The 27,155-nt window shown below is 53.4% G+C and overlaps 1 protein-coding gene across 2 annotated transcripts in view; it reads right to left on the reverse strand.

Annotated features, from left to right (window-relative positions):
• ADAMTS14 (ADAM metallopeptidase with thrombospondin type 1 motif 14) overlaps positions 1–27,155 on the reverse strand; it is a 91,804-nt gene that overhangs the window by 59,818 nt on the left and 4,831 nt on the right. For both annotated transcript variants that reach the window (XM_007454698.1, XM_007454697.1), the window contains exons 3-4: positions 7,491–7,647; positions 984–1,174 (exon numbers count right to left, since the gene is read on the reverse strand). In XM_007454698.1, the coding sequence (XP_007454760.1) occupies positions 984–1,174; positions 7,491–7,647 (348 nt within the window). The remainder of the gene's footprint in view (positions 1–983; positions 1,175–7,490; positions 7,648–27,155) is intronic.

Consider the following 27,155-nt stretch of genomic DNA (forward strand, 5'->3'; position numbering starts at 1 on the left):
GGCCGAGGCCTGAGCAGTTTCCACCATAGGTCCCACTTGCGCCTAGACCGGTCCCCATCCTCCCAGAGCCACAGCCACAGGCGCCTCTGACAAAGGCCTCTTGCCGGAAGAGAAACAGTGCAAGCCCACCCCTGATGCTCTCACCCTCCTTTCCCCTGGTCTCCCTCGTCTCTGCCCCTTTAGGTCAGAGGTGCCCAACTGTAGCCCACAGGCCAGATGTGGTGTGTAAATAGGTTTGATTCAGCATTCACAGTGGGTTTCTTTATTTTAGCATTTCAAAAACTTGGGTGTTTCACTTAGATACCTCAATTTAAATTTTCCATATAAAAAGTTTTAAAAAAACAAAACAAAACTGTCTGCATTTCTAACTTGTCTTTAAAAAACTGGCCTTTCTGTGACAAGAGCCCTGCATCTCAGCATGAGAGCCTCCAGTGGCAGCTGAGCAGTGACCACCCACTTTGGACAGTGCATGGCCTCTCTGCTTCACAGTCTCAAAATTTGCCCATGATCCTCATTTTCCCTGCCCGTCTGATCTCTGTGAACACCCAAGGCCCACCCTGGCGGCCTGGGATCCCCCCTAGCAGACGGACAGCTCACTAGCCAGTCTCCCCAGCCTGGGATCAGGCATTTTCTCCAGATGATGAATCTCAGGGAAGTCCCTTCAACTCTAAGGCAAGTGAGGCCCCCGGCCATGCCTGAGCCAGGCTCTGAATGTGTCCAAGCCCAGAAGCCACTGGCCATGGGCTCTGTTTTGCCTGTAGGCACCTCAGCACAGGCATGCACAGCTGAGACCAGGCTGAGGCCTGGGATGGACGTCATGCCTGCTCAGGTCCATCTCACCACGGAAATCGCTGTCCAGCTGGACTAAGGAGCAGGCAGTGACTTCCCCGAGTCTACCCAGAAAACACCAGGCCCAGGAGAAACTGTCCATCAGACCAGCGCCGGTGGCCCCCACCCCAGCCCTGGGGCTCGGGGACACTCACGATGTTCATGAGGGTGAGGACGTAGTTCTGCACGTGCTCCTTCCCGTGGAAGCGCACCACCGAGTCGTCCACCGCCAGCAGCACCTCCATGCTGTAGCTGCCCGGCTTGGCATGTCGCCGCTTCCGCTCTGCTTCTCCCAGCCGGCCCCCCACCAGGCCCAGCAGGTTGGGAAGGTCACCCAGGCCAAAAGCTGGAACCGGGACGGGAAGAAACCGAGGTCAAACCCACATAAGGGACTGTCACCGCGACGCCGCCCCCGTCAAGTGTGCCCCTTTCCCTGCCTCTGAAAGCCAAGGCAGCATGAGGGTCTGTGCCATACCAGGTAACTGGTGGGCATGAGCCCTTTCCCTGGCATGAGGACACGGCGAGTCTCTGAGGCAACGAAGAGCAGAGAGGCGAGAACTGGCCCGGGTTCCAGTTCCTACTCAGTCCCATCTCCCTGTGCATCCTAGCCCAAGCCCCGCTGCTGCTCCAGTCTTCCCTCCCCTGCTGTGACATGGGGAGGGATAATCCTTGATCTCTTGCCCCACAAACTTGCTGTAAAAATCAAAGGTGGCACTGGGTGTAAACATCTTAATAAAGGAAAAAAATTGTGATGTTACCGTGGCCTATGCGGGGCATTTTACGGACCCCTGGAGCATGCCCTGTGCCCCTCAAATCCCTCCCAATCACTGCCAGCAACTCCAAATTTCACCATCACAGCTTTGGCCTTTTGGATGAAAGCAAAATATTTATTTCTTTAACCAGCATTTATTAACTTGTATGATGTTATCTAGGAGTTGTCGAACTTTTTCTGTAAAGGATCAGATAGTAAATATTTTAGGTTTTGTGGGCCTTCTGGTCTCCGTCTCAGCTCTTCAATTCGACTGTTGGAGCATAAAAGCAGCTACAGACAATACGTAAACAAATAAGTCTATCTAGGTCCCAATAAAACTTTATTTACAAAAACAAGTGGTAGGCCACATTTGGCCCATGGACCTTAGTTTCTGACCCTTAATCTAATCCAATCCAATCCAGTCCTTACAACAACTCTGTCAGGTTATCGACCCCATTATACAGGCAAACAAACTAAGGTTCAAAGTAGTGTGTCCATGTCTGTCTGAATCCAAAGGCCTTGCTTTGAAACATACTGCTACTTAGAAAGGTAACACCTCAAGCAGTTATCAGTCAGTTACACCATAGCCTGAATAAGGACTGGAGCAACATCTGTTGGGGCGGTGGAGTGAGGGTGCATGAGGACACCATAGGGAAAGCTATGAAAGCAGGACAGGAAGCTGGGGTCCCTCAAGAAAACTCCAACTGAACTTAATGACTTTCCCGCCATCCTACCCTGAAGCTCTGATACTTGCGCATTGATTTCTAAGACTATTCATTTATCCACTGTTATTTGAGAACCCACCCCCACCCCCAAGACTGGGCCAGGGGCTGAGGCTGTAAAGATGCCACCACTACAATCCCAGCATGTATCCAGAGGTGTGGCTGCAGGAGGTTCCCCACACTTCCTAGAAGGGTTGAGGGTGGGTGGGTGATGAAGGTAGGGCCCTGTCCTTAAGTCCCCCTGCCTTGTGCAGGTGACAGATAAGAAACCAGATGGTATCAATAGAGTAACGTCAAGGGCTATAGTAGGACTGACTAGGGCAGGCTTCCACGCCGAGACCCACACCGGGACTGGGGAGCTGGGGAAGGCTTCTGGAGAAGGGCGTATCGGAACTGGCTGGCGGAGAGCAGGAGACAACCTGCTGGAGTGTGGGGAACACAGGGCCCCGTGCAGGGGGAGCTGCGCCTGCAGCATCTATTGTGAGTATAAGGAGACCCCGCCCACAATGTGGGTGACCCTCAGGAATGAATCAACAGACACCCAAGTTCTGCCTCTAAGCCTCCATGCACATGGGTACTTCAGGGACTGAAATCGGAGCACAGGGCAACAGGGAACCACAGGGCTCCATGTCACTGTTTCTGTTTTCCCTTTGGTTAGTAGTGCTATCGTGCAAAGGAAGGAAAGCACTAGATTTAAGAGTTGGGAAAATGGAGACTTCCCTGGTGGTCCAGTGGGTAAGACTCTGTGCTCCCAGTACAGGGGGCCCGGGTTCAGTCCCTGGTTGGGGAACTAGATCCTACATGCATGCCGCAACTAAGAGTCTGCATGCCACAACTAAGAGTCCGCGTGCCGGGCTTCCCTGGTGGTGCAGTGGTTAAGAATCCGCCTGCCAATGCAGGGGGCATGGGTTTGAGCCCTGGCCCGGGAAGATCCCACATGCCACGGGGTAACTAAGCCCGTGTGTCACAACTACTGAAGCCCACATACCTAGAGCCCGTGCTCCGCAACAAGGGAAGCCACCGCAATGAGAAGCCCGCACACCGCAACGAAGAGTAGCCCCTGCTCGCTGCAACTAGAGAAAGTCCGCGCGCAGCAACAAAGACCCAAACGCAGCCAAAAATAAATAAATAAATAAATAAATAAATTTATGGGAAAAAACCCACAAGAGTTGGGAAAATGCATGGCCACTGGCCTAGTGGAGAAACCAGAAATGGGCAGCCGGCCCTCTGAACAATGCAATGCACAGCCTGGTGAGCAGGGCTCAGGCTGGTGTCCACCCGCCCTGCCCCTGAGGCCAATGCCTCTCTCTCTGCAGGTGACACTGCACCAGAGCTCCTGGTGGCCCTGCTGTCTGAGTCCAACAGTGAGTGCAGCAGCCCAGAGACAAATTCCTGGGAGGGGTGAAGACCCCCAGGAGGGGAGATGGAGGGGCAAGGGCTCTCTCCATGGAGTGAGTACAATCACAACAGCCACTTCCAGCACACGAGCAGTGCCCGGAGGTTGCAGCAGTGCAAGTGAAACGGGGAACTTGACCCCTCACAGCTCTCCCTGCCAGGCCTGTCAAAGGGAGGCTCAGAGAGGTTACCCGACTCATCTCAGGTCATATAGCAAGTTCATGGCAAAAGGCCAGAATGTAAACCCAGACCTGCCACTCCCCATTATCACACCCTAACCGGGTCCACCCAGGTTTCTCTCTCAACTAAAACAGTAACGGGCATTGGGGAGGGCCCGCTGACATCAGCTATAGACCTTGGAGATGTTCCAGTCACACCCTCTTATATGGGCCAGATACAGGGAATCCTCAAAGCGAGGAGGGGTGAGGGCAGCAGGTCACTGGGAACTTTCAATGAGCCCACCCAAGAAGCCCCATGAGAATGTAAAATGGTGCAGCTGCTTTGAAAAAGTTTGGCAGTTCCCCCAAAAGTTAAACACAGTGTAGTCACAGGACCTAGCAATCCACTCTTAGGTATATATGCAAAAGAACTGAAAACATATGTTCACACAAAACCTTGTACAAGAATGTTCACAGCAGCATTATCATAATAGCCAAAAAATGGAAACAACCCAAATGTCCACCAACAGATGAACAGATAAACAAAATGTGGTCTCTCCACAGGATGGACTATTACCTTGCCATAAAAAGGAGTAAAGTACTGATACATGCTCCAACACAGATGAACCCTACATGCTAAGTGAAAGAAAGCCAGTCACAAAGGCCACAGACTGTATGATTCCACATAGAGGGGATGTCCAGAAGACACAAATCTCTAGAGAGAGAAGATCGATTGGTGGTCACCAGGCGGTTGAGGAGAGGAAAACGGGACTGACAGCTAATTCATGGGTATCAGGTTTTTTATGGGAGTGATGGACGTGTTCTAGAATTAGACAATGGTGATGGTCCCACAAAATTGTGAATATAGTAAAAAAACAAACAAACAAACAAACAAAAACCAAACTGAATTGTATATGTTAAAATGGATTTTCTCTTGATTAAAAAAAAGCAGCAGCAGCCTTAAGCCCCAGCCTGGCCAGGGGATAAGCTGCCCTGGTGTCTGGCAGCCCCGGCCCCCAGCCGAGGAGCCAGAACTCTGGCAACAGGCACATATGGCCTGTTGGCATCCAGGTCCCAGGGACCTGGATGGTGGGAAGGTGGCTACAGGGCAGGACTGAGGAAGGGACAGCATTAGGAGCATGGGAACATCCAGGGCACATCCTCCAAGGTCAAACCTTTCATCTTAACTGAGATGTTAAATGGAGACAGCTGTATCCAGAAACGCTTCACAAACTGGGCTCAGATGCAATGCTGGCCTTAAATTAACAGAGTGAGTGAGTCACAGGTTTTCAAGAAAGTCCCCTATCACCCTTGTCTTTCTAAGGAAGGACTCACATGGGCCAAGGGCATGACACCACCCACAGGCCCACCGGAGGTTCAGCCGGGCAGCCTGATGAAAAGGAGTCAAAACAGCATTCGGGACCTGAACCCCACCCTGAGCTCAGCGGTCTCGGCCTCCCAGCCAATGACCATGGTGGTGGACTGTGTGGTCGGTTCCAGGCTCACAGCCCTGGAGTAGGACTTCCCCAAGGTCTCTCCCCATAAGGGAGGATTTATGGTCTTTTGATTCAGAACTGGCCTCAGATAAAATGGAGCCCGAGGGAGACTTGTCATTCCTCCCAGCCATGGTGGTGGGAATGGTCACCACCTGCTCCTGAAACCCTCCCGAGCCCCCCCCCCCGTCCCACAAAATTGTGAATATAGTAAAAAAACAAACAAACAAACAAACAAAAACCAAACTGAATTGTATATGTTAAAATGGATTTTCTCTTGATTAAAAAAAAGCAGCAGCAGCCTTAAGCCCCAGCCTGGCCAGGGGATAAGCTGCCCTGGTGTCTGGCAGCCCCGGCCCCCAGCCGAGGAGCCAGAACTCTGGCAACAGGCACATATGGCCTGTTGGCATCCAGGTCCCAGGGACCTGGATGGTGGGAAGGTGGCTACAGGGCAGGACTGAGGAAGGGACAGCATTAGGAGCATGGGAACATCCAGGGCACATCCTCCAAGGTCAAACCTTTCATCTTAACTGAGATGTTAAATGGAGACAGCTGTATCCAGAAACGCTTCACAAACTGGGCTCAGATGCAATGCTGGCCTTAAATTAACAGAGTGAGTGAGTCACAGGTTTTCAAGAAAGTCCCCTATCACCCTTGTCTTTCTAAGGAAGGACTCACATGGGCCAAGGGCATGACACCACCCACAGGCCCACCGGAGGTTCAGCCGGGCAGCCTGATGAAAAGGAGTCAAAACAGCATTCGGGACCTGAACCCCACCCTGAGCTCAGCGGTCTCGGCCTCCCAGCCAATGACCATGGTGGTGGACTGTGTGGTCGGTTCCAGGCTCACAGCCCTGGAGTAGGACTTCCCCAAGGTCTCTCCCCATAAGGGAGGATTTATGGTCTTTTGATTCAGAACTGGCCTCAGATAAAATGGAGCCCGAGGGAGACTTGTCATTCCTCCCAGCCATGGTGGTGGGAATGGTCACCACCTGCTCCTGAACCCCCCCCGAGCCCCCCCCCCCGAGGCTCCGCCCAGTCCCTCAGCTGCCCCGCCCCGCCGCCGCCGCCAGGCCTGCAGAGCCCTCCACCATCGCAACATAAGTGCAGCATCACTATGAGCAACAGGGGGAGAGCAGCTGGGGCTTCAGAGGAGGCATTATATGTGGGGACAACTGGTTTCCAGGCATTCCTTCACACGGGGCCCAACCCTGCCAGGGCCCAGGCAGGAGGCTGTGGTCACTCATGGCCAGATTCCACCCAGAGTCTCATGTCTTAGTGGCCAAAGGGGCTTCGAGACAAAGCTCAGTCCGACTATGAAGTCGGCACGGGCCCGGGCCCAGGACCAGCACAGGTCGCATCCACTCCTTCATTCACTTAACCACGTGTCCTGAGTAGGCGTACAGGCCGGGGTGCAGGCTCTGGTGCTGGTCACTGGGGTGCAGAGACGCCCCTCGCAGGGCTCTCACCCTAACATGGCAGCAGTTACCTTAATAACGAGACTGTGATGAGAGCAACCATTCATCAAACACCTACTACGTGCTAAGCTCCATGCGGGGATTTCTATACACACTATAATACACACAGCCTTAGAGGTAACAGTGATCGCCCCCACTTTACAGATTAGAAAAAGAGGCTCAGAGATGTTAAGTAACTTGTTGGGGTCACACAGTAGACAGTGGTGGAGGTAGGATTTTTAAACGGTCTGTTGGACACAGAGCTGACCCTGGTGGCCTGACCCCAGGCAGTCTCCCTGCAAGTGCCCTAAGAACCTCCTTCCCGTGGTTCCCAGGGGCTGAGATAATTTTCAGCGGGGTGAAGAGCTAACTGCAGCCATTCCACCTTCTGCCTTGGCAGAGAAACAGCCTTGCAAAGCAGCACTGAGCCCCTCAGAGACTCTGGAGTCCCAAGGACTACAGTTCAGGGGACTCAAGTACCCTTCTGGCCCCCAACTCCAGCCTGTTACGGTAGCCCCTAAAACGCAGTGGCATTTCCCTGCTGGTGCAGTAGGTCTCCATGGCCCAGTCCCATTACACAGCTGAGAAGACTGAGGCCAGGAGTTGAGAAGTTCAGGCCAGAAGTTACCTAAAAACACCCCCGAGGTGTGGACGGAGGTAGAGCTGGGGGCCCCGCCCACAGCCTACCTTCATTGTGAAGGTCCCCGAGAGGCTCTGTCCACGCCTGCTGGACGACTTCCCGGCGGTACACCACGTGCATCCTCCCGCCGGCCTCCGTCTCCTGCTGCCCCCTCTCCAGGGGCTCAATGAAGTAGTCAGTGCTGTCTGTGCGGATGAGGCCCGCCTGAACCAGGGGCACAGAGAGCAGAAGGAAAGAGGGGGAGAGAGAAGAGATGTGAACACACGGCAAACGGGTGAGCGCGTGCGACTGCAAACGAGTGGGACTAAACGAGTACAGATTCTTCCTCTAGGGGCCTGGGGGGCCCTGGGATGCCAGCAGGGACATGGGAGGGGGTGTCAGGGGGCCAAGCAAGGGCTCCCACGCCCATTGCAAGCAGAGCAGATCCACTTCCACTGTGTTGTACACTCACGGGTTTCCATGTAACATTTCATTTAAACAAAGGGTTCCAGTGCTTAAAATGGCAGGTCACTGTCACAAGGACTAGGTACACACACCAAAGCACCCCAAAGTGCTATCACTATCCTGCGGATTTGCCTGTATCTACAGACAGACAAGCACGGAAAGTCCTATCAGTAAAGGTTAATTATCCCTACCTAAGGTGGGCACTGGACCCCAACTCCAGTACAAAGCGCTGTTATTTCAGATTTAAAGCATGTGTGCATACACACCAGGGACGGCAGCTCATGTCTGCTGACGATAAATGAGCCAGGACAGTGCCCCAGGAGTGTGTGCTCTGTTTTTACTCTAATTTTTCGCCTGCATCAAAACAGGCCCTTAAAAAAAAAAAAAATCAAGTGCTGGCCTTGGAAATGAAAACATAAAAATATAACGTTGGCCAAGCCCAGCCAACATGTTATTAGATCCCAGTGAAGGCAATAGTCACGGGGGCCAATGAAACATATAACTGGATGTGTGTGAATAGACGTGGTACAGGTCCCCTACCTACCACCCACACATCAGCTCTATAAAGCAGTAAGAGACACCCATCATGGTGCCTGGAAAATAGGAGGCAATCCTTCAAAAATATATACTTGTTGAATTCCTTCACTCATTCGACAAATACCTATGGAGTGCCTGCTACATACCAGCCCCCTGCGCCAGACACTGGGAACGCAGCTGTGAACACAAAGCAGGGAATGAGGGAACCATTTTTATAAACCTTCCCATTTGAATAGGAGCTGCCTCTTTGTAAAGCGGCCACTACTGTGCGCAACAAAATTCCACCAACTGTCCCACCTCAGCCTGTGTTGAGCTGGCTTCTTAGGGAACCCCCTTCAAGGCTTCCTGAGCACACAACACCGAACTCCCAGCAGCAGCCCACCTTCTCCCTGTCCCTTCCTGCTGTGTCTCTCCATCAAACTGCAAACACCATTTTGGGTCCAATCCAAGATGGCCTTCTGCTCCAATCAGGAGGCCAAAAAACGTTCTAGGGAAAATAGCCAGCATTACCCGAATAAGTTTGGGGCTTCCCAAGGTAACCATTTTATCAGGTGACACTCAATTGTCTGCAAAAGTCCTGGTCTGCTTACTAAAATGACAATGTCAGACTCTACATTAAGCACACGTCCTTTCATTTAAAGCGCTTTCCCTTTTTTTTACTTTTGCACCTGCCATGTGCCCAGGGCAGGGAGAAACAGATAAATAAGGCCCAGCCTTTGGCTGTGAGTTGCTCATTGTCTGGATGGAGGGGCCCACAGAGGAGCAGAGGGTATCCAAATTGTTGGGCTTGGCGCACTGGCGGATATACCTGAGGGACAGGTATTCATCAGGCTCTCGGTTGTAAGGGGCAGAAATTCAACTTGAACCCCCTTGGACCAAAGGGGAGCGTGTTGGCCCCTGGACAAACCATGGCAGGTGCAGGCACTGGAAGTGAGGGGCCCAGTGCCCACGGCTCCCTCTCCACCCTCCTCAGGAGCCGCTCTGCATCAGCTTCATTCTCCCAGACAAGGCTATGTTCTTAGAGGCACATCTCTGCTCTGACACCACAGTCAAGCAGGCTTTCCTTGCATAGTCCCATCTGGAACAGCCCAAGGGAGACTGTGGTTGGCCCGGCCTGAGTCACATGGTCACCCTGGGACTGGCAGTCTCCGCTCGACCTCCACGGCCAGCGGCAGGGTAATCAGTGCATGGGAAGAAGGGAGAAACTGACAGGGTAGCAAAAGAAACCTACGTGAGCTGGAAAGGGCACAGCAGGTAGGGGACCCAGGCACAGGTGTGGAAGCAGGAAGGGCAGTGTGGGGCTGGGGAGGCATTCAGGCTCGTGGGCAGAGGCTGAGCCAAACCTGCATAAGTGATGGCCAAGTCAAAGGGCCTCTGCCACTGCGGACCCGCAGAGCCCGCCGAAGGAAGCCGTCTTCCAGGGTACACAGGGCTGCAGGATGGGAGGGCCCAGGGCATTCCCCCCAAAGCTACTGCAGCTCGACTGCCAAGAGAGACTCTCTGCCAAGCCCCACGCCCATCCATCCCATCCCAACTTCTGTACCCCTGTCTGATACCCAAGGGCACTGTTGCCACCCCACCGAAGCCCCCCTGGACCAAGCAAAGCAAGAGACCCTGACAGCACAAGTCAGACAACCTGTGCTTCATCCAGGCCAAACTCACACAAACCCAGGCTCACTGAGGGCTGTAGCTGCTCTGTTTCTCTCTGCCCATCACAGCTCTGCAAAGAGCCCGGCAGAGGAGAATTCTCCAGACCAGGGGGCAGGAGACTCCATTCAGCTACCGCCCCCTGCCCCCGACACTGGGTCACTTGATCACAGCCTCCCCCCTTCTGGGACTTGGTTAACCCACTACACAGGAGGATTCTTCAGAATCTGGCATTCCCTGCCACATCACCCACTGGGTCCCTGTGGCCGCCAGACCTCAGTGCCTCATATGAGGGACGCAGGTTCCAGAATGATGCGCACAGCATAGGGCTGGGCTGCAAGGTACTACCTTCCAGCCCACCCCTCCCTTTCAAGATGGCCATGCCTGCCCCAGTCTGAGGCTTCAATACCCTGACAACATCCCCAGTCAGGGGACCTCTGACATTTGCTTGGATGCCTCCAGTGACAGGGAGCTCCCTCTCTCAAGATATAACCTATTCTGTGTGGGGACACTCGTAATGGCTTACTGAGTTGAAACACACTTCTCTACATTCCTCCCTTTATGAACAGTCTTATTACCACTGCTATTAATAACAGTACCTGCCACTTACATTTACACATCTCAATTCATCTTTACAACAACCCTATGAGATAGGCACTGATATTAGACTCATCTCATGGATGAGGAAACAGAGGTTCAGAATGGTTAAGTAACTTGCCCAGAGTCACCCAGCAAGTAAGGGACAGCACTAGAACAAGAGCCCAGCTCTGTGTGGCTGTTTGAGCTAAGCTCTATTACCTCAGGCCGCTCGGGCCCTGCTCCTGCCCTGGGGGCCCACTTGGAGCATTCTTTTGTAGTCCCTACTGCAAGTCCCTGGGCCTCTGGTCTGGCCTTGCAGAGTAAGCAGGATATTCATTTCCCACCTCTGGACAAAAACGTTCGATGGAAGCCAGTCCACCTACCACCACTGACATGAGGATGAGGAGAAACTTCAGCACACAGCCTTAGGGGGAGCAGACCCCTCCCGCCACCTGGCGCCCACCCTCCACGCACACCCCAGTTCCCCTCTACCAGCCATGGAAGCCCTGGGATTCCTGGGACTGGCCTAGCCCCCATACCCTCAGCCCTCTCCCCAGGCAAGAGTTAAAAGAACCCCTATTTTTCCACCCAGTGAACAGTTTAGGGCAAAGACCCAAGCCCTGTCATATGCAAGGGCTACGAAATAATAAGTTTCAAACCTCTTGTAACTGCAGATCCCACCGGCCCCACCTCCACCCCACCCCCTCACTGGCATCCAGATCAGAACCTCCCTAGTGATCACCTCATCTATTTAGGGCATCATGTCCAGGCCTTGGCAGTTCTGGGCCACGTCTGGGCTCCCTCTTGGCCTCCGAGACCCTCCTCCTGGAGAAGGGATGGCAAGGCAGGCCCGGCCACCAGATCAGGAGGCGGCCTGGGCCAGTTCCTCCCCGCGGCCCTCCGTTTCCCCGTCTGCACCAGGAGAGGTTTGGCCCGTGCTCCCCTCCAGCGCTGCCCTGGCCAGGAAACCAGGCACCGCTCAGGGCAGACAGCCTGGCAACGGGAACCTTCTGGCTCTCCGCCTCCTCACCACATTACTCCCGTCTCTCAGTTTATGAGATGTTTATATTTCCGACAAGTGGTGGCTAATTTTAAGCACTAAAATCAAATCAAGTTTCTGTATAAGAAATCAAGAAAGGGGGAGAAACTGAGCTCTGGTGGAATGGAAAATAAATGTCAGCTGTATCTGTTTTCACCCATAACTTGCTCTTCTGGAAACAGTAGATAAGTAGGAAATATATTCCAGAAAGATACTTCGTGCAATAAAAACAACAACAAATAGCTGTTTATATCCAATTGAGCCACATACTATATAGGCCTTCGGGCAATTTCTCCAAATGGAAACCCACCAGTGGGCAAGGCTGGCCCCCTCAGCCCTGCTCTAGACCCTTTAATACGGCTGCTCCTGAGGGCTCTTTCCAGGAAGGTGTGTGGCTGAGGGAGGGGCCTGTTTGAATTTTCCAACATGGCTGTGACACTGTTTTGGCTGCAAAGGTGACAGCTTCTTCTGCGTCTTCATCCAGAGGCCCTCAGGCTGTGCTAACTAAGGTTTTCCAGTCCAGCCTCCCCTCGGGAAAAAACCCCAAATCCAGAGTGTAATGCCAGGGCACCTGAAGTAGACGGGTGACGGCAGCGTAGGTGACTGCTGCCTTAGAAATCACCTGTGTCCTGCCGTGGGTCATAACTGAACAGCTCAGGTGGTTACCGGCAGCTGTCTGTCATCAGGGCGAGGTCCCAAACATTTCAGCAGACAACTGAAGTCATACTGTTTTGAAATTCCTATGTATGCGGGAATGTGTATATATCAACATGTTTATTCTAAAACCGCATGTACTTGCATGTAAACTGGGAGGCACAGGTAAAACGAGCCAACAAACAGATCTCCAGGGAGGCCAGAGATCGAGATCCCAAAGGACACCTTGGACAGTGCAGAAGTCCAGACTTGGACAAGGACAGGGGTCCATCTGTGCTGAGTCAGGTGCAGAGACAATGAGCAAGGACCCAGCCCGGGTCTGGGAAAGGGGAATCCCGAGCCCCCTTGCTGCCCCCTCAGATTGGCCAACCTTTGTCAAATGCCCAGAAGGAGGGCCCATTTCGAGATGGCGGCCGCAGTGGAGCCAGCTGAGGTGTGGGCCAGGTCTCCCCTTCCTTCTCCTTCCAAGGCTGGCCTATGTGGGGCCTCCCCAGCAGGGAAAGAAGCAGAGCAGGCCACCCCCAACCCTACCATCCTGCCACCTCCCAAAGAGAGTGCATCCTCGGGCCTGAACTCGTTCTGGAAATTCCATTACGAGGGTTTGACTGACAGCTGTGCTGTCTCAGGTTCTAGGCTTCCAGCAAATTCAGACTGAAACTGTTCCACTGGAGGAAACAAAAGTAAACCCAGCAAGTGGAGGCTGGGTGATGCACACACCGGGAATGGCATGAGAATCAGAAGTGGCTTCCACTAGGCTCGCCCCCAACAGAGCCACCTACTTCTATCCCCAGCCACTGCCAGCCAGGCTGCCTCCGAGATCACATCACCTGCTACAACCTCAGAAACCTTGACTGCGGGTGTCTCCTTCTCTCCCCCCACCATCCTGCTCACCTAACTCTAGCACGCTGGCTCCAGCTACAATTAAACTTCATCAAGAACTCCAACACATGGCCCCACCACTCCGCCACTGTCAATCCCCCCTCCAAGTCCTCACTTCTCCTCTCACCACCTTGGACTTCTCGATCCAGACACATAATAGTTCTTGTGCAAACACCCATAACTCTCTCCTGCCTTTCCCTCCATCCTGCTCTCCCAGAGAAGCCTCTGCCCTGGTTCTACCCAAGCCGCCACCCACTCCACGTCTGCACACTGATGGAGAAAACGCACACGGTGCCCACTGGTCTCCCTTGGAATCAGTGTCCAGAGCTCTCATGTGAGCACAATGCAGGCAGGGGATTCTGCAGCACTGCCCTGTTACACCTGTGTTCCCGTTTTCCCATTGGCTTGGACATCTAACACTGGCCCCGCCCCCACCCTCTCCTGTTTTCAAGGAGAAAACAGACACCGTCAGGCAGGCTCTCCCATCACCACATGAGCTCCCACAGCCGTGCCCTGTGCTCAGGACCACCCCCTTCTCACCGCCTCAAGACTTAACTCCTGCAATTAGCATCCCCCTTTCTGGCATCACCAGGCCCTCCCTCTCTCCTGATTCAGTCTCGTTGACATGTATTCATAAGTGCACTTGAGGATCTCCCATCTGTGAAATTCCCTCCCAGCCCTGTCCAGCTACTGCCAGGGTCTCTGCTTCCCTCCACAGCAGAAAGAGTTGTCCACGCTCACCGCCTGCACCTCCGTGCCTCGCCTCTATCCACACCACAGGGGCTTCTAGAACCACCACTTCCTGGAAACTGTTCTCATCACAGTCACCTGTGACCTCATGTGGCCAGAGCCAGAAATCACTTCTTTGTCCTGGTCTCACTCAGCTCCTGCAGCCACACACACATGCTCCCTGGGGATTTCTCCTGATCCTATGGGGATTATGTATTTGCAGGTAACTCCAAAATTACATCCTCAGCTCTGACCCCTCCCGAAATTCCATGTAAGACTGTCCAACAGTCTCCTTGATAGAGACCCTGGGCTTCCGCTGGGCACCGCAAACTTTAAAGCAGACCTACTCCTCCTCCCCATGCCTCCCCCATCTCAGCAAATGACACTATCTTTTTCCCAGTTACTCAAGCCAAAAAAATCAAGGGGAGGGGTGGGCCCAGGGATTAGGTTTCTTTTAAGTCCTTCCACCTCCCCAGTGGTTCTGTTAAGTCAGTTCAACTGAAAGACACACCCAACATAACCTGCAGGGACCAGACCCTCTGAGGGATCATCCTGGGCCATTGCCTCTGATTCACGACGAACGTGAGGGGGCCAGTGCCACCCCACACGCCCCCATAGCCTGAGACCACCGTTCCCTCTCTCAGTAGGTCTTTACGAAGCATCTACTGCGTGCTGGGCTTGGGGGTGGGGGTGGGGGTGCAAGAAGATATGAAACCAGCCTCTGCTCTCCTAGTGAGGGACTTGCGTCTAATATAGGTAAAGAACTCGTACTGCTCACTAAGAAGACAACCCAATTTAAAAATGGGGAAAGAACCTGAGTAAACGTTTCTCCAGGGAAGATATACAAATGGCCAATAAGCACATAAAAAGGTGCTCAACATCATTAGTCATTAGGGAAATGCAAATCAAAACCACAATGAGATACCCCTCATACCCACAAGGATGGCTAGAATCAAAAAGTCAGACACTAACAAGTGTGGACAAGGATGTGGAGAAATTGGAACCCTCATACATTGCTGGTGGGAATGTAAAATGACGCAGCTACTTAGGAAAACAATCTGGCAGTTCCACAAAATATTAAACAGAGTTTCCATATGAGCCAGCAATTCCACTTGGTATAAACTCAAGAGAAATGAAAACATAAGTCTACATAAAAACCTTTACACAAATGTTCACTGCAGCATTACTTACAGCAGCCAAGAAGTGGAAACAACCCAAATGCCCATCGGCAGATGAATGGATAAACAAAATGTGGTGTATCCATATAATGGAATGTTATTTAGCCATAAAAAAGAAAGAAATGCTGAAAAATACTACAACATAGGTGAATCTTGAAAACATTCTGCTAAGTGAAAGAAGCCAGTCACAAAAGGCCACATATCATACAATTCCATTCATTTGAAACTCTAGAATAGGGCAATCTATAGAGACAGAAGATAGATTAGTGGTTGCCGGGGGCTGGAGTAATGGATCCCAGCTGGGGGTGGTGAGAGGGGGTGGAGAGAGGGGCCGGCGATAGCTAAAGGACACAGAGCTTCTTTCTGAGATAGTCAGAATGTTCTAAAATTGAACATGGTGACAATTACACAATTCTGGGCATATAATAAAAATCCACTGAATCGTACACTCTAAATGGGTGACTTACATGGTATGTGAATCTCAATAAAGCTGTTAGATGGCACACACAGGGAGATAAGAGATAGGCACGGAGATGACACATATGCACAGGAACAAGAGACACACATGCACCCAGATGACACACAAAGGGATGACACACACACAGACAACACACAAGCAGGCAGACAACACACATGCACTCAAACGACACACATGCATGAGGTGTACAAGCTGCCCGCTACCATGGAAGCGTGAGTCAGCACGGCTGGGATGAAAGCCTGAGGACGCTGAGATTCCACATAATTCAAACCTGATGTGGAAGCCCCAAGCCACAGGAGCTCTGCTGGAGGCTGGGCTGCCAAGGCCTGGGCCCAAGCCAAGGAGAGTCTGAAAGCTGATTCATGCCGAGCTGCAGCCCTGGGGACAGGCAGGAGGAAGGAGCCCTCTGAGGATGGAGCCGAGAACCGCCAGGCTTGTCCTCAATGGGCAACGCACACCCCACACGGGCGCAGCCGAAGTCCCAGAAGGCCCTGAGGCTGAGAGGAAGCACGGGAAGCAGAAAGCCTCCACCAGCTGGAGGCAGTTACCCGATGAATGCTTGCTGGCTCCACCCACTTCCCAGGGTCATGACCTCTGCAGGCCTCACACCCTGGGAGGTGCTGGGTGAAAAGCTACTGGGGCCTTGGTGGGCCCAGCCCATTTGTAGCAAAGATCCTTCTCCCCTGCATCTTTAAGGGGAAAAGTCCTTACCAAGAAAAGACTGATTCACGGGAATTGTAAATGTGAGACAGAACATGGGCAAACCAAAGGTTGGTGGAAATGCACCACCTGGGTGTGAACTTGTAGGCAATTTCCTTCTCTTTAAACATTTGTTTTTCTGACTTTTCTATGATTCCCCTATCTGAAAAGGAAACCTGATTCTGCACAGAATGTCTGCCTGCTACAATGAGCAAGAAAAAATTGTATAACAATGACTTTAAAACAAAGTTTAAAAGAAGGAAACAAACCCAATGTAACCCTCCTTTTCTGTCATCCAACCTCCCTGCAAAGTGATGCAGCAGCTACACTCGGAAGTGAAATACCTGGGGCTCTGTCCCAGCCTGGACCCTTCCCAGCTGGGTGACACTCTCCAAGCCTCAGTTTCCATGCCTGAAACGAAATGAAATGACGTAATGAAGGGGACATGCCCCCTGCTGAGGCCTGGCCCACAGCAGGTGTGTGGCCTTTTCCTTTCTTTCCTTCCTCGGACTGGCTCTCCTGGTCCCCCAACTTTTCCGTCAAACACAAAGTAGACTTTTCCAAGAGGCTACAGCAGTGGGTCTTACCCCTAGATGTCCATTAGGGTCACCTGGAGAATCTGCAGACCGACTGACACCCAGGCCACACCCCAGACAAATGAATCACATCTAGGGAGATGGGGCGGCGGTGGGGGGGGTGGGGGAGCGGCGAGCATCAGTATTGTCTCAAAGCTGCCCAGGTGATTCTCACGTGCACCCAGGGCTAGGAACCCCTGGTCTCAATTCTAGAAGCTCCCAAATGGTGTAATGGTACTAAATGGAACGTTTAAGTGATCATCCATGTTTCACAAAGACAGCAATAACAGCGTCAGGTGTCCGACCAGAATTAGTCGGTCATAATACAGGAAGTGGGCAAGAAAGACAGGGGACAAGAGGACACTGAGTACACACCCGGGCCAAGGGGGGCGGGGAAGGGGAGTCCAGACAGGCCGGGTGACTGCACACCTCTTACACTGTGAGCATCTCCCCGGGCTGAGCACGACCAAGGATCACCTGGACCACACGTGAGTTGTGCCTTAGGTGCTATCTTAGAACCTAGCCACCCCCTGCCCTTAAGGTGCCGCTCCACTGTGAGTGAAGCGTAATTCGCCAAAAGTGCCCTGAGCTGGGTGGGTCCGAGAGGTGGGGAGGGAGGCTGTGATCCACTGGGCGGCCAGTGGCCAGTCAATGATGTCACAAACCCCCCAGCTGGGAGCCCGCGGTGCAGAGAGTGAGGACATTGACAGCGACATCTCTACGCTGCTCCTGCTGCTGCAGGCGGCGACCGAGTCTGTCCTCTGGCTCTGCGGGGAACATCGTTGCTTAGATCTTCCTGCAGCTCTTCAGGCTTGGCAAATGTCCGTACAGGAAGGGTGCTTGCTTTTTATGACACCCCTCCCTGCCCAGTGGCAGGGGTCCTGGCCCAGCAGCAGGGCGGGGCCTCACATGCAGGTGCTCAGAGAGTCCCCCTGTGCCGCAAGCCCCCACCCTGGAGCCCAGGCAGAGTCAAGGGCAGACCTTGCCAGGCTGGCAGCCACCATTAATTTCCATTCCCTACGCCCAGGAGCCAAGTGGCTCTGAGGCTTCCCCCCCTCAGTCACCACCACAGACGGCCCACCAAGCTTGGGCTGGGAGCTCCACCGGGCTCCCTGCTTGGCCCAAAGTCCTGGCAGCAGCGGAGGCTTCAAGACAAGGAGACAGGAAGCAGCCCTCAAACGCCAGGAGGCGGTGTAGCTGCCAGGCCCTGAGCTGGGGAGTGGTTCCCCGCCTCAAGGCCTGAACCCTACAGCTCAGAAGCAAGCCAGAGGACAGCGGGGTGGCTCCAGGAAAGGGTGCGGCCGGTCCTACATGCAGCGGAGGGCTGGCCCCAGCAGGTCACTTGTCCCAGCCAGGGCTCCCCTCTGATCCATCCTGACACCAGCCTGCCCCCAGAGGGCCCTGCAGAGGCAGGTGAGCACAGGAGAATGGAAAGATGAGTGGACCTAGATGCCTGAACTCCTATGCCGGGCCCAGGTCTAACCCCACATGGGGGTCCTGACAACACATACCCCTCCAGGCATCGCTGCCCTCCTCTGCACAGTGGGGACAAGTGGACAAAACCACAGTAGCTGGAGAGGCACGCCTGTGCACGAGCGCCTCCATGCCTGCGCCGCGGAGAGCTCTGCGGTGTGCCCTTCCAGCCTAGCTCACATGTCACCCCATCACCGCCCCCGCCTCCTGTGCCTCTTCCAAACGCGAGCTTCTCCACAAGAGGGCAGGTACCGATCCACAACACAGGACCGACTTCGGAACGAGGCACCTTCGGCCAACATCCTCAGGTCCAAGTCTCCAGAATGAACCCCCTTGGGCATACCACCCTCAGTGAGAGTCCTCTCCCACAAAACGCGCTGTGGCTTAGGGGACAGCCTCGGGACTGTGACTTATGAGGTGACAAAATATAAGCACTCAACAGGCCTCTTTGGGCTGGAGGAGCTAATTCAGAGTGTGGGCTCCTGCCAACCTCAAGGGGCGGAAATTAACTTCTGCTGTGGGGCGGGGTGGCCTTGGGGGACGAATGTTTTCTGGACAGATCAAAGGTATAAATATTTGGCTGGCTTAAAAGCAAAAACTGACAAAGGGCTTCAAGCAGCCCGTTGGGAACAGGGTTTGCATTCAGACCGACCAGGTCCTAACAAACACTCCCACATTCAGAGGTTTCTCTAACAGAGCCTGATCTACTGCCCCCTCAGCCATGTTATGGAAAGCAGAAGAAAAGGAGAGTGCAGGGTTTTAATGTTCCATGTCAAGTGATGTGTGCATAACGGCAACCCACTGCCCTGCAAAATTCTGAAAATGGATAAAACATCGGCAATGGTGACTTGGAGCTGAGACGCACCAGAAGGTTTCGTTTGAGCTTCAAATCCTGCTCACTGGGAGGTTGGCATTTGTTTTCTCTTAACAGGTTTCCCAGTCTTCAGGAGGACAACGACGCGCAGAAGTTGAGCAGTCCACCCTTGCAGGGGGAGTCTCGTAAACACCTCCACTCGGCACCCAGGCCCAAGGACTCCCAGGACGCCCCCCACGAGGCAACTGATGGACCAATCCCTTCAGTGTCTGCGCTCTGAAGTCGTTGCCATGGCCACCGAGGCCCTGGCCAGTTACAGGGTTTATGACCTCGAGGGACGATTCCCGTCTACTAACTCGGGAGAAGCTGCGCGGGATTGTGGGGGGAGCACGGGACAGGGAGTCAGGGACCTGGACCCCGTTGGCCCTGACAGTCGCCCACTGCGTGACCCTGGGTGAGTCTTTTCCCTTCCCTGAGCCTCAGCTTCCTCATCTGGAAAGTGAGAAGGGGACCGAGAGGCCCCCAAAGCCTTTTCCAGTCATAGCTGAGTTAGGGTGAACGTTGGCAGTGATGCTGAGCTGAGATTCACCGCCGGAGGTGTTCATAACAGGAGGGTTATTTGTGCTGATACGGAGCTCCCTGGAGCTGCCAGGGATGAGGCAGCCTACAAATATTACTGCTGCTGTTCTTCTTATTGTTGTTCTTGTTGTTTCTAAGGCTTTATAGGCAGGAAAAGGCCCACATGCTGAAAACAGAAGGCCGGGCCTGGCGGATGATTTGGGAACTTTCCAGTGCAGGGTCCGGGGAATGCGGAAATTCCCCAGGTCCTCACCAAAAGCCCAGCCCTGGGCCTGGACTGCTCTGAGGCTGGAAGGCAGGTGGAAGGCAGGCACAGCCCCCACCCCACTCACCAGCCCAGGGAGCAGCCCAGAGGCCACCCTCCCTCCAGCCAGCCCGAAGATGCCAGGGGAGTAAAATAAAACCAGCCCCTAGACCAGCCCTCCCTGGAATGGGAGGCCGGCTGTGCACGGAAGGAGCGGCAGTGAGGTGATGTCTGGCTTCTATTCCATATCATAAATAAGTTATTAACCCAGAGCAGACAGCAAGGCACAGCCGTGGGGAAACTAGGGACGTGAAACTGCAAGATCAGACCGCCTCGAAGACTGGAAAACCACCCAGGATCCAGACCCTGGGCCACTCAGGCAGAGGACCTGCTGGGATGGGGCCTTCTGGGAAGCACGAGCACTAGAATGGGCGTCCAGGGGTCTGGAAACAAACCCACTGTGGAACCTGCCTCAGTTTCTATGTTTATTCCAAGAGATCAACAATAATAACAGCAAATGCTACCATTTATTGTCCTGGACACCGTGGCAGCACTTGTAAGTGCCTGATTTCTAATCAACAAAACTACAAGGTAGGAACACCCACTTTACAGATACAGAGACTGAGGCTCAGAGAGGTCGAGCCACTTGCCTAGGGTCAGTATGGGAGAACGATTGCAAAGATGGCTGCAACAACGCCTCCTGTCTCTGCTCCCATGCCTCTCTGAAATGAGGTAGGGTCCATTCCTCCAGTCTTGGAAAAGCTAGCTGGCCTTGTGGCTCGCTTTGACCAATAGAATGCACAGAAGCAACATTGTGCAACTTCCAAGACTAGAAGATCTTCCTTACGAGATCTTGCAGCTTCCACTTTTACCCTCTTGGAATGCTACCCTGAGGCTGCTGTGAAAGAAGCTGGTCTTACCTACTGGAGGATGTGAGGCCACAGACAGGAGAACTGAGGCTGCCTAGCCAACAGCCAGCGCCAATGCCGGATGTGTGAATGAGGTCAGCCTGGACCTTCCAGCCTCGCCAACTGTCCAGGGAGCAACCGGCAGAGGAATCACCCAGCCAACCAACAGAATTGTGGAAAGAATATGCCGTTGTTTTAAGTTCAGCAGTTTTAGGCTGGTCTGTTTCACAGCTGTGGATAACTGATACAGTCACTCAGTTTCCCCACACTGCCTATCTCCCCAGGAAAACCTGTGCTCCTGCCTCCTGGGATTTGGTTGGGGTCAAGTCACCCCATGCTGACTGCTGCCCATGCCTGCAGCCCCCAGACCACAGCCCCACAAGCAGGAAGTGACCACGGGGGACATACTCTGTGAAATGTAAGAAGGGCTGTAGGCCACTTTCTACCTAAAGACCCACAGTCACCCTGATGTGGCAGGTCAGAAGCTCCCTTTTTCTCTAAAAAGACCATTTCTTGTTTTCGTTATAGAAACAAATTCTACAAAGGACTGAGGGCTTCTCAGGGAACTGTGTTACCTGAATAGCAAACGTGATGAAGCAGGTTGCACCCTCGCAGAGGACGTGAGCTATGGAGACAGAAACTCACCAGTAAAGGGCACACTGAGGGCAGGAAAGCAAACGGTCTCGCCTCACCCAGTGGCTCGGGCCCACGGGGCATGGGTGCCTGGAGCACACACTGGGACACGCACTCGGGGGCAGCGTGCACAGCTGACCTGCAGGGCTTGCCGGGCGTGCAGGAGGCCAAGTGGCACTGCGAGTGCCATGTGTCATCCATCGCTGGCCTAGGAGCAGACAGACAGCCACAGAGAGAAGGACAGGCCTGCTGTCCCTCCCCATCTGACAGAGGTGAGAAGATGCAGACGTGAGCTTTATGCCGCCTCTGAAAGGGAGCCCGCCACGTTCCCTCTCCCGGTCCGTCAGCTCACTCAACATCCACTGAGGGCCTGCCCTGTGGCAGGTGCCGGGGTCATAGAGACACACAGGTGACTAAGCTCAGACCCTGCCCTTTGAGAGCCCGATGGGAATGTTCCAGGGGAAGAATGTAGACGGGGGTGAGAAGCAAGGTGCAGCCTGAGAAAAAAATGAACAGGCCTGGAGGAGGTTGGGAGGAATGGGCTCTGCCTGCCCAGCTAAAAGCCCAGAGACCCCTCTGGGGTTGTAAAGCAGAAAACTGGGGTACTCTTGGCTTCCTCTCCTCTTCTCTCCTGCTCCCGTCCCCTCAGACCCGGTGGACTCAACCAGTAAATCCACACCATTTAACAGCGACGGCTGAAGCATATCGGGTACTGTGCTAATAAAGCCCTTTGCACACATGACAACTCTTATGAAGTGACTAATATTATCCCCACTTTGCAGATGAGGAAACTGAAGCACAGAGAGGCTTAGTAATTGCCCAAGGCCACACGGCATGAAAAAGCCAAGGCTGGGATTTCAACCCAGGCAGTCTGGTTGCCGGGGTCATGCTCTCATCCCCTGCACTGCTCACTGGCAAGCTGAGGCCTCCAGCTAAGAGCCCTGCTGCACTGGGCCCACACACTGTCTTAAAAAATAGAACACTTTGCTTAAAAATCCATATTTCTGATTTCTCTCTTAAAATTCTCAAATGTGATACCAGATCGGCACTCCCTTTAAACAGGAATTTGCCGCTGTCCCACCTCTCCCCTAGTACCTGGCCCTCTTCCCTTGCGCTAATCCCTGCTCCTAGAGGCAGCTGAAGTCCCGACCCTGTGTACCGCGAACGCAGCCCTGTGCTAGGCATGCAGAGAAATGCAAAAATTTAAGACAGTTCCTGACTTCTGGGAACTGGGCGGCCAAGATGGGGGATGTCTCAAGCAGAGGGAAGGGAAGGCACCGTGGGAGGTGTGAACAGCATGAGCAAAGGCATGGGCTCCAAAGTGAGGTGCAAACACACCAGGCTGGCTGGGGAGGGGTGAGGGTCTGCAGGGCAGGATCCACCATCGGGGCTGGAGAGGCAGGTGGAGCAAGGCGACGAGCTCTGCACCAATGCGGGGCCAGACATTCCCCCGCCCCTCCCAGGGTTGTCGGCACAGATGTGTAGGGGCAGGCAGCCCGCAGGCCACGATGTGTGGGGACAGGCCTGCCGGGCAGTTGGGTGAGGGCACCTCTGAAACAAACTCCAGACCTCACACTCCACATCCCAGGGCAGGCACAGACAGCAAGGCAGAGCTGGGTGCTTGCCAAGGAGCTGCCAGGAAAGCCCACTCACTCCCTAGACATCATGGAGCAACCCCAGGGCAAGGATAGATATTGGCACAAAGACACCGATGGGCCCCAGGCAAATCTGCTACACTAGGACTGTGCTAGCATGCAGCTGGAAAGATTAGCATCTTCTCCAAATACTAAAGTGACTCCTGCTTACAAACCTCCCATGGCTCCCTATGGCCACAGGGGCAAATCTAAGTCCACAGTGAGGCAGAGCTTCTCCAAACTACATTTTCATTGCCCCCCTTTTCAGTGGAGAGCAGCTGAGATGACTTGCCATTTCCTGAATCCTGCAAAGACGTAGGATTTCCTTCCCTGTGAATGCCTAAAATTCCTAGCTCTTGGCTTTAAAAGCTCCTATTGATGCTTTTATACCCAGCCCAAATGTCCCCTCCACTGGGAAGCCTTCCCTGAGCACCTCTCCTTCTCAGTACTCACCTCCAGGCCAGCTACCAAGTGCAGGTAGGTGCATTACGCTTCCCTGCATTCCTACACAACACTGACGTTTAGTGTGATCAGTCTTGTTTCATGCTGTCTACTGTGCATATCGGCCTTCTTTAAACCATGGGTTCTGGAGCACAGGGAGAGAGCGGTGAGTTTCAACCCTGCATCCCCAGGAGCTGGTCAAGGGCCTGGCTGGGGGAAGGTGCCTACAGATTGTTAAAAGAATGCTCCACTTGGCACCTCTCAGTACCCTCCTTCCCTGGAAGGCATGTGGGGTTATTACAGACCAGTCGTAATACACTCCCGTGCACTGAGCAAGCACCATTCTGCAGAGAAAGCTGCCACAGCAGAGGGGAGGCAGGGCCTGGCCAACGCGGGAACCAGAGGTGGCCTCGGGCTCACATCAGAGAGCGCTGATAATCTACATACTGTTGCAGTACAAGAGACTCCAACAATACTTTTAGTATTTCTCACCATTAATGATAGCTGTAATTACTGTAGTAATTACTATAAAAAAGTATTAAATATTACTATTAATAATCCCCATTTTTAAAGGCCCCACCATATACCAGACCCTTCACTTTTTTTACATTTTCTTATTTAATCCTGTGAACAGCCCTACAGACGATTGTTCTCCTCTCCTCCTTACAGATGAGGAATCCCAAGCACAGAGAGATTTAGAAACTTATTCAAGGTCACACAGCTAGTCTGTACTAGAGTAGAGAGACTCCACAATTTCTGCCACCCTAGACTGTTTCCTAATTATGACTAAAAATGCCTGTCACGGGGCTTTCTATGGGCCAGGCCCTACTGGTAACAGCTTTACTGAAACATAATTCATGTACCATACAATTCACCCATTTAAAGTGCAGAATGTTTGTATATGTATACATATCTGTATAACTGATTCACTTTGCTGTACACCTGAAACACAACATTGTAAATCAACTCTACTCCAACAAAAAATTTTCTGTTTTAAATTAAAAAAAAAAAGAAAGTGCAGAATGTAATGGCTTTTCGTCTCTGCGTAAAGCTGTGCAACCACCACCGCAATCAACTTTAGGACGTTTCTTCACCCCACAGAGAAACCCCGGGCCATTTAAACTGTCAGTCCCAACACACACGCCCTCCACCTGGCATCTTAATACCATTTTAAAGACAAAAGGACTGAGGCTCAGAGAGCTGCTGGGACTTGTACACCACTGAGCAGAGGATAGGAAGCAGAGCTGGGACACAGCCTCCCCTGCCCTCTCCCCATACCGCCTGCCAGGGGTCTACTCTGTAACCCGTTAAAAATGCACGTTCTGCAGAGGGTGGAAAACAGAACCAGATGGTGACAAATCTTACACGTGCGGCTGCTTCCACGCCAGGCCCCTGACTCACAGAGGCACTGAGGGCAAAGAGGCGGGGACGTGACGCCTCCCAGCCCCCGTGACCCCAGTGCAGGGGCAGCGAGGCCCAGGAGCCCGGGAGACAGAGGTAGAAGCGGGGCAAGTGGCCTTCAGGAGGCTGGCAGCCTGGGCTCCTGATGGTATGCAGGAGTCCCACTCTGCTGATCTCATTCCTGCACCCCACAACCCCTCCAGGACCCACAAAGTAGTGGTCCCCCACCCAGGCCTCCATGTGCCTCTCAGGACTTCAGAACCACAACTGCTAGCAGAGAGTCTGTTCTGCACCTGGCACCAGCCAGGGGACCTGAGATGACCCAGGCCCTCCCTGCCCACAGGCCCTGAGGTTTCGGGTCACAGGAGCATTGGGGGGACTGCCACGTTGATTGGCCGGGATCCCCAAGGGAGGCTCTGCAGAGTAGACCAGCAGGCTGCCACTGCTGCCTGGGCGCATTCCCAATCTGGGACCCCAGTGTCTGACAGCTGCCCCCAACCCCAGAGGAGACACTCTGCAGGTACGACTGGGCCTCCCCACATTGCCTATTTCCTTCCCCCAAACACCCACAAGCCTGCTCTGGGTCAGCAGTTCTCTCTGCTGGCCAAGGGCCTGGCACTTTCTTTCATGTTTATAATGTCTGAACAATTTTGAGCCAATGCCACCTCCGCCAGGAGCCCTCCCTGATCCCCTAACCAAAACAAACGGGTCCTCCCGCTGCTGCCTCACACAGGATTGTAATCTGTCTGCTTTTGTGTCTGGCTTCCCATTATCCTCCAGACTCATCTAGGGCAGGGGTCCTGGCTTCCTCATTCCTGGTCCCCCGCCTCCGACCCCCTCCCCAACTATGACACACCAGGCCTTCCAGCAGAGCAGGTGGGAATGAGATAAAGTGCCCATTCCTCAGTGTCAGGCATGAATTAACCGCAGTGCACAGAACCCGCCCAGTGTCTGTCCCGGTGCCCGTGGTGACTGACTATGTGGGATGGCAGGAGAAGTGGAAGAGATAATGGTCACTGCTCCCACTGCAGGTTCCAGCTGGAAAGGAGGATCGAGTCATCAGTCTAGACACAGCACTTCTCACCAGAGCAGCTAAAGTCCAAACGGCTGCAAGTCTGTCCACACAGAGGAGGGTTTGTTCCTTCCGACCGTCTTCCAACTGGAAGGTCTGCTAAGCCATGAGGGCCAAGCTCAGGATTGATGTCTTTCCTCTCTGCACCTGCAGCCCCGCCCAGGCCTGGCAGGAGCAGACCCAGGACCCGCCAGGAAGGGGCAGTCAACTGCAGGTTTACAGTGGCCTGGCTTCAAACTCCTCCAGCAAGGCCTGCCCTGTGTCACAAAGTACCAATGCCAGAGCTAGAAGGTGCTCTGAGCTCATCCATTACAGGCTCCACGATATACCCAGGAGGCAAGGGAGGCCCAGAGAAGGAGGGCAGCTTGCCCAGGGTCACACAGTCATGGCTCCCAACTCCCAGCCCAGACTCTTCTCAGATAACAGGCTGCTGCTTCCCTGCCCTGGGCCCCCTCTCCTATCCTGCCCTTCCTTCAAGGTCAGACCAAGGCCCACCTGCCCAGTGTCTTCTAGGATCACCTCCCCGGCCCCGTCCAGCATGGTGCTCCCTCACTGGCAAGTTCTTTCCTCTGCCCAGAACGCCCTACCCACCCTCTGGCCCCAACAAACTTCTGTTCATCCTTCAAGACCCAGTTCAAATATTATCTTCTCTAAGACAAAAATAATAATCACTCCCATTTACCGAGTAGCCATCCCTGCTGTGCTACGGAAAACCAAAAAGTTACTGTTGAAACTATTTGTGGGGTACCCCCTGCTTAGCACCCAAGTTCCTTGAGGACAGAGACCTGACTCTGCAAAGCAGGGTTACAACAGTATCTGTGTACGCACCTCATACAACTGAAAGGCTTTATAAACTATAAAGTCCTGTGCCAATAGAAGCTATGTGTATAGATATTATCTTCACAGCTCCTCCCCATGACTCAGTTTCCCCACTTACACGATGGATGAAGTTAATGAATGCACATGACAGTATGTGTGCTGTGCCTGGGCTGTGGCTATGGCTCGTGACTGTTGCTGTTATTATTCGCGTCACTTTCACTTTCTTACATCTCCCCGTGGACCCTGCCCATGGCCA

Source organism: Lipotes vexillifer, unplaced genomic scaffold (assembly GCF_000442215.2).
Source record: "Lipotes vexillifer unplaced genomic scaffold, Lipotes_vexillifer_v1.1 scaffold205, whole genome shotgun sequence".
In the NCBI taxonomy this organism is placed as follows: domain Eukaryota; kingdom Metazoa; phylum Chordata; class Mammalia; order Artiodactyla; family Lipotidae; genus Lipotes; species Lipotes vexillifer.